The sequence below is a fragment of the Lepisma saccharinum genome, chromosome 8, assembly GCF_977018435.1.
Source record: "Lepisma saccharinum chromosome 8, izLepSacc3.1, whole genome shotgun sequence".
In the NCBI taxonomy this organism is placed as follows: domain Eukaryota; kingdom Metazoa; phylum Arthropoda; class Insecta; order Zygentoma; family Lepismatidae; genus Lepisma; species Lepisma saccharinum.
Genome location: NC_139236.1, coordinates 35,609,982 through 35,615,981, shown reverse-complemented (window position 1 = coordinate 35,615,981; position 6,000 = coordinate 35,609,982). Strand labels below are relative to the sequence as shown.

The 6,000-nt window shown below is 37.2% G+C and overlaps 1 protein-coding gene across 14 annotated transcripts in view; it reads left to right on the top strand.

The window, feature by feature from the left end:
* Positions 1-645: 645 nt before the first annotated feature.
* syd (JNK-interacting protein syd) overlaps positions 646-6,000 on the top strand; it is a 137,023-nt gene continuing 131,668 nt past the window's right edge. For 13 of the 14 annotated variants that reach the window (XM_083126481.1, XM_083126488.1, XM_083126490.1 and 10 more), the window contains exon 1: positions 646-1,133. In XM_083126481.1, coding sequence (XP_082982607.1) covers positions 834-1,133 — 300 coding nt within the window. In that variant the 5' untranslated portion in view covers positions 646-833. The remainder of the gene's footprint in view (positions 1,134-6,000) is intronic. The other variant, XM_083126494.1, reaches the window with a different exon arrangement.

The window sequence follows — 6,000 nt, the reverse complement described above, 5'->3', positions numbered from 1 at the left end:
TTGAATTTGTGATATACGGCGCTGTAATCGCAAAAATGAAATATTGCGGAAATGGTAAAAAATGCACTTTTAATCGCAAAATGACGTGAGGCATGTTGAATTTTTATAAGAAACTGCATTTAGCATAACCCAGGAACAACGACGTGGACGTAGCAGTATTTTGTTCCCATCTGGGTGCTTTTGTAGGGCTTCTGTGATGAGAAAATAAAAATTTTGTTAGGCCTATATGCAAAAATTTTATTGACCAGTATATATTGAAGTGGAAATATTTTGATAAATTGAAATTTTCTGGTGTCCGAAATGGAAATGCCGATGCCAATGAAAGTCAGCACTTAACAAATTCATTGAATGATATTGGTCAGAGGAAACTAAAAGATCCCATTAGATTTTTTTATATTTGTCAACAAGCTTAGATCTAATCAAACTAATGCTGTCTGTCGTTATTAATTTTAAATTTCAAGTGTACATATTAATGAACATAAAAAATAAATAAATAGAAACCTACTTACGGGGAAATTCTGGGCATCAATAATTTCCCTCGCCGAGGGAAATATCTCTTGAAATACCACCACTGCTCCCTAACGGAATCGTATGGAACTACAACGCTACTAGCATTACAATGTTGCAACATTGGATCTGGTTTTGTTGGTGATCATATGAGATGGAAGGAATGGATGCAGATTGTGCGTAGAAACAATGAAGGTTTATGTTTTGGATTGGTGTTCACAATTGACACAGTGCTAGTAATTTAGTAACTATGCGTGCATTTATAACGTAGAGGAAACAATACCACCTGTTTTGGCTGTGCTCGTGTTGTGGAAATCGTAGACGTCATGGAATTGGAGCAGGAAATAGTGTATGGAACTCATGAAGACTCCCATGTTGTTATGTCAGAGAAAGTACAATCTTTGGCAGGTAGTGTTTATCAGGAATTTGAAAAGATGATTGCAAAGTACGATGAAGACGTTGTGAAGGATTTAATGCCCCTTGTGGTTAATGTGCTTGAGTGCCTGGATCTATCGTATACGGAAAACCAAGAGCACGAAGTTGAACTGGAACTACTACGAGAAGATAACGAACAGTTGGTGACTCAGTATGAAAGGGAAAAACAACTTCGGAAAGCATCGGAACAGGTATGAACTTCATCGAATAACTAACTGAATTTTTGAGTGGATTTAATTTGATTGATATGTATGAGAAGTGGGTGAAACTGAAGTCGGTGTGTTAATAAACTTAATTGTGATATGTGGATAATATTTGATTTTTATTAATTTGAACATTGCATTGTTTCATCAGATTTGTCTGTTGAATTTAATGACGAAGGGTATTTCCCTAGATTTTCTGTTAATGAATTCTATGCTTACCAGTATATTTATCTATGCATCTCAGTTTTTGAAGTTAATATATACATGTTCTGACACAACTTCCCTGTGTGATTTCATGTAGGCTACATGTGTGCCTGTTTTAGATTATGCTTACAGAAATAAGTTATGCCAATTAGGATTGTTTGCATTTGCATGTGTGCACATTCCATTCTCTCCTGTGCATGGAACAGACCCTATTTACAAGTAGTCGCACCAAATATTATATGCAGCATGCACAGCAGTATTGCTCGTTGTGTAAGCATATTCCAAGGCAACTTGACAGGCCTGCTCGGTACCCTTTACCTTCAGTACCCTTTCGAGAATGTGAAATATTTTTCATTTATGAACATTTCAATTTGTTTTTAGTTCGCAGAAGTGTGTTATTGTCAAATAAAGTACATCTGTACCTTAGCGTGAAGCAGAAGATTCTGAAGGCTTCACGCAAGTGAATATAGCACCCAATTCAATATTCCACAATAATGGTTATAATTTTATGACATTGGGTTTTGAGCTGATAGCAATTTCTGACGTGTTCTCTCACTCTTTTTAGTGTGCATACAAACACACTTTAAAGTGGCAGGTTTATAATTACACGAGTCATATTGTGGGATCAAATATCTCCGTTATTTGAATTTTCGGTACTACTTTACTATACCGGAGACACCTATCAATGATTTATTTTGCAATTGTTTACATTGCTAACGTACTATTCTGCATTGCGGAACATTTCTTTAGGTGAAATAATGAATTTCTAACGAAAATAATGTCTATTTCTTACATTAACGAGTACTTACTGTTGTTCCTTATTTCCCACAAACCATCCACTGGTAGCCCCAAAAACAATTGACGTTAGCCCAAAAATTCACGATAGTCCCCACGAAACATCACTGGGACGAGGTATGTCTACTAGGTTAGGTTAGGTTCCATTAGCACTCCTTTCATTCAATTTAGCATATACGGACGACGTCAGAATTACAAATTCCACGGCATCTTCCACACCCGGCAACAACTTCGCGACGTATCCTCGACATGTCATCTTGTAGCAGCAGCATTATCGCGTATTGTGCTCTCGTGCAGAAAGCAATTGGCGGCAGCAGCAATAGCACGTCTGAAATAGATTTTCGTAGAAATCCACATGCATTCGCATTAAAATGGATCAAAACTACATTCCCGAACATCAACAACGCTACAGAAAATGATTTGCGTAAGTACTTTCTCTTGTCAATTTGAAGAAATCCGTCTCCGGTATAGTAAAGTGTTACCAAATTTTCCATGTGCTGGAAACAATTTTATATTATCTAAAACATTGAAATCTGTTAGTATAAAAGAAAATCACATGAAAGCTTGTTGGATTACATGTAGCTTCCACTAACTCCGTAATGTGGATGCTTCACTCCAACGCAGAACACCATTGTCATTGTTGCCAATCTCTTAAGTGTCCATACATATAGGGAAATTTTAAGCTCAATATCACAGCATTGTAGAGATAATAAATCAGGTTTTGCAACTTTTCAGTCCAGTTGTTATTTGTAATTAATGTATTACGTACAAGAATGTTCATGATATCAAATTTACTATAACATATTCTCCTAATTTGTTTTTAGTTCATTGAAATTTATCTGATTTTGACTAGTAATTTGTCATTTTTCTACCACTGCAGTCTCTACATCTGCATAATCGTCAGAGCAATCTTGACCTGGGAACTAATTTGGATATCAAATTCACAACATGGTTCACATTCATTGCAAAAAGAATATTGGAGGAAATTATATAATGAATATGGCAATATACATTCACTAAGAGTTCTCTTTTTCACAAGTGGGAAAACTACAATCTATGAATTTTACTCCAATCTAAGAGATTAGGAACTTGTGGAGGAGAGAGAGTTCGGAAAGTTTCGACACTGCTCAAATAACTATGAAAATATTGTGCTCATCAAAAAAGACTTTGCAAAAAACACTGAGAGATTTTAGGATATTAAATAGTGAAAATAAAAGACAGCTGTATGTAGAACTCGGAAGTAAATATAAAGAAATCATAGAACAGGTGAAGCAGGATTGGAAAATAAAAAATATGGAGATGCTAGAAGCAGCAATGGAGACAAAAGACAGTAGAGCGATATGGGGGGGAGGGGTGATAAAGAAGTTAAGGGGAAATAAAGGGACCAACAGTACCATAGAGCCAAAAACATTGGATATATATTTTGCAGAACTATACAAAATACCAGAGGAAGAAGGGGGAAACAATGGCGTAAATAGAAATTTTTCAACCAATCCTGGGGACACATATTCCTGTCCTAGATAATGAAATAACAGAGACTGATGTCAGAGGAGCAATACAAAACTTGAAAAACGGGAACGCTGCAGGGACGGATGGAATTTTTTTGGGAAATGGTAAAAACTGGACTTCAAAGGTCCAATATGGTGGGAGTAGCTACAAATTTATTTAATAGTATGTACAACAGGGGATTATACCCAGAGTGCTGGAGCCAGTCTATCATCTGTTTTTTTTTTTTGGAGGGGGGTGGAGACACAATACAGTAAAAAATGAGGAAGGGAGATATAAATGCATATTATGCAATGGTGATGATGGGCCAGAACATTTATTCTTATGTCAGGCCACGTGCGTTCTGCAGGAGGAGAAGTTATGCAACATAAGCTTGGAAAGTGTGTTCGAATCAATTGTACATTGATTCAAGGAACATTGAACTATTAGAAAAAGTGGGGGTATATTTACAAACAGTTAGGGGAAAAAGAAGTGTTGCACAGAGACGGAATGAAGAAGAGGAATAAGTGTTAGTTTAAGTGAGAACAGTTAAAACAACCCGAACTGCTATTTAACACCTATACAGAATGTAATGGAAAGAGTAGTCAGTAAGGAAAATCATAGTTGTTTAATAAGGATAGATGTAGTGCACACAGCCGATGGCTCGCACATGATATGAGCAATAAATACTTACTTTCAACTATTTGTTGTGGGTAATTTGAAACTAGTCCATTCTGGAATTGACACATTTGCCAATGCTTCTACAGGTTACGGTAGCATGCAGAGAAATCCTCTTCTGGGATGCTGTATAGCTCAGCCATGTCCCCTTCAACTGTGCCCTTTTCAAGCATGGAAAGAGAAATGTATCACACGAAGACATTTCAGGCAATGTTGTGGGATATTTATAATTTTGTGTTTTGCCATACATTCCTGGCCAGACACAGCAGTGTGTGGTCGCACATTGTCATGCAAAGGAAACCATAGGCCAGGTTGTCGTCTAATTGCATCCTGCAAACGTTCCAACACACTCACATAGGGAGTTTGGTTTATTGTGTCACCCTGAGGCACGTTGTCATCAGTATGGATTGTTGATGGCTGCCTGGAACGAGGCTCACCCTCCACCGACTCCCTGCCATTCTCAGAACTCTTGTGTCAGTACAACACTCATGCTCTTGATAACGATAATGTTCACCATATGCCTGCTGGATAAGGTTCCAGATATTTATGGCTTCTTCTAAGTTCACACAACTTTATGTTCACATGCTGCTTGAATATCACATTCATGCTCTCCCATCATCAAGAATACAATACTGTTGCAGCAAAGACACCTCTATTACTATGCACCACCCTGCCACCAGGCAGAATCTTGTGAAAAACACTTTCAAGGTTGCAGAAAGAGCTGCAATCAACTGTACCACCTATCGCAAAACTAATTTTAATTAATTCTACTTCAAATTATAGCCTCTGCCTCAAAACACTCCGGACAAAGGTTGTATTTGGAATTAGTCTGACATGATTCTCAGTTGAAACTCGGAATTTTACAAGAGAGAAAAATGATTCCTGATTTCACTGTTGGAGCTCCTCTGATTGTGTACTTGTATTGCTGTTGCCCTCTAATCAATGTTTCACTGTGCAGAGGCACATTGGTTCAAATTCCACTCGACAGCATCAAAACATTATTACCAAGATTCATTGTATAACTGCTTTTTTTGTTTGTTAAATTGCTTTAACATTGATCAAATTACAAAGAAATGTCTTGTGAAGGAGTGTCCCAGAATGTTGAGGACAGCAGTACATATGTATGGACAATGAAGTTAGTAATAAGTAGGGACATTGAATTTTCGCGATGCGCGAAATCGCGAAATGTGAAAAAAAGATGCAATTTTGAACATTCTGCACGTAACTACACCCCCAATGATGAAATATGCATGAGTTTTATTCGCGAAGTAATGCGAAATGAATGCTTTTTCGCGAAATAACTGTGAAATATCATCAAATTAAGTAGAAAACACGCACAAACCGGCAATCGAGGTTGTGCGCGCAAAGTGTCGATTTGTAACGAAACGTTAGCCTAAAGTTTCCTACCACTTGCATCTGAAGAACGTTTTATCTTCGATCACATCAGGAAGACGCTGCAAATTGGGATTTCCCATGCACATAATCTCAGTTCGAAAACTTCGAAGCTGCATTCCTTTCTTCCCCCGAATATGCATTTTAGAAATGAAGTGATTTTGTGTTGATGTTTTCTTTTTGGTTGGACAGCTAAGTACTTGTGTATGTGTACAGTATATGAAAATGAAGAAATAGTTTATCAATTTATAGCTCTTTTGTATGTTGTTTCCTCTCATGATGAAAAAGTGTGTGCCAATTT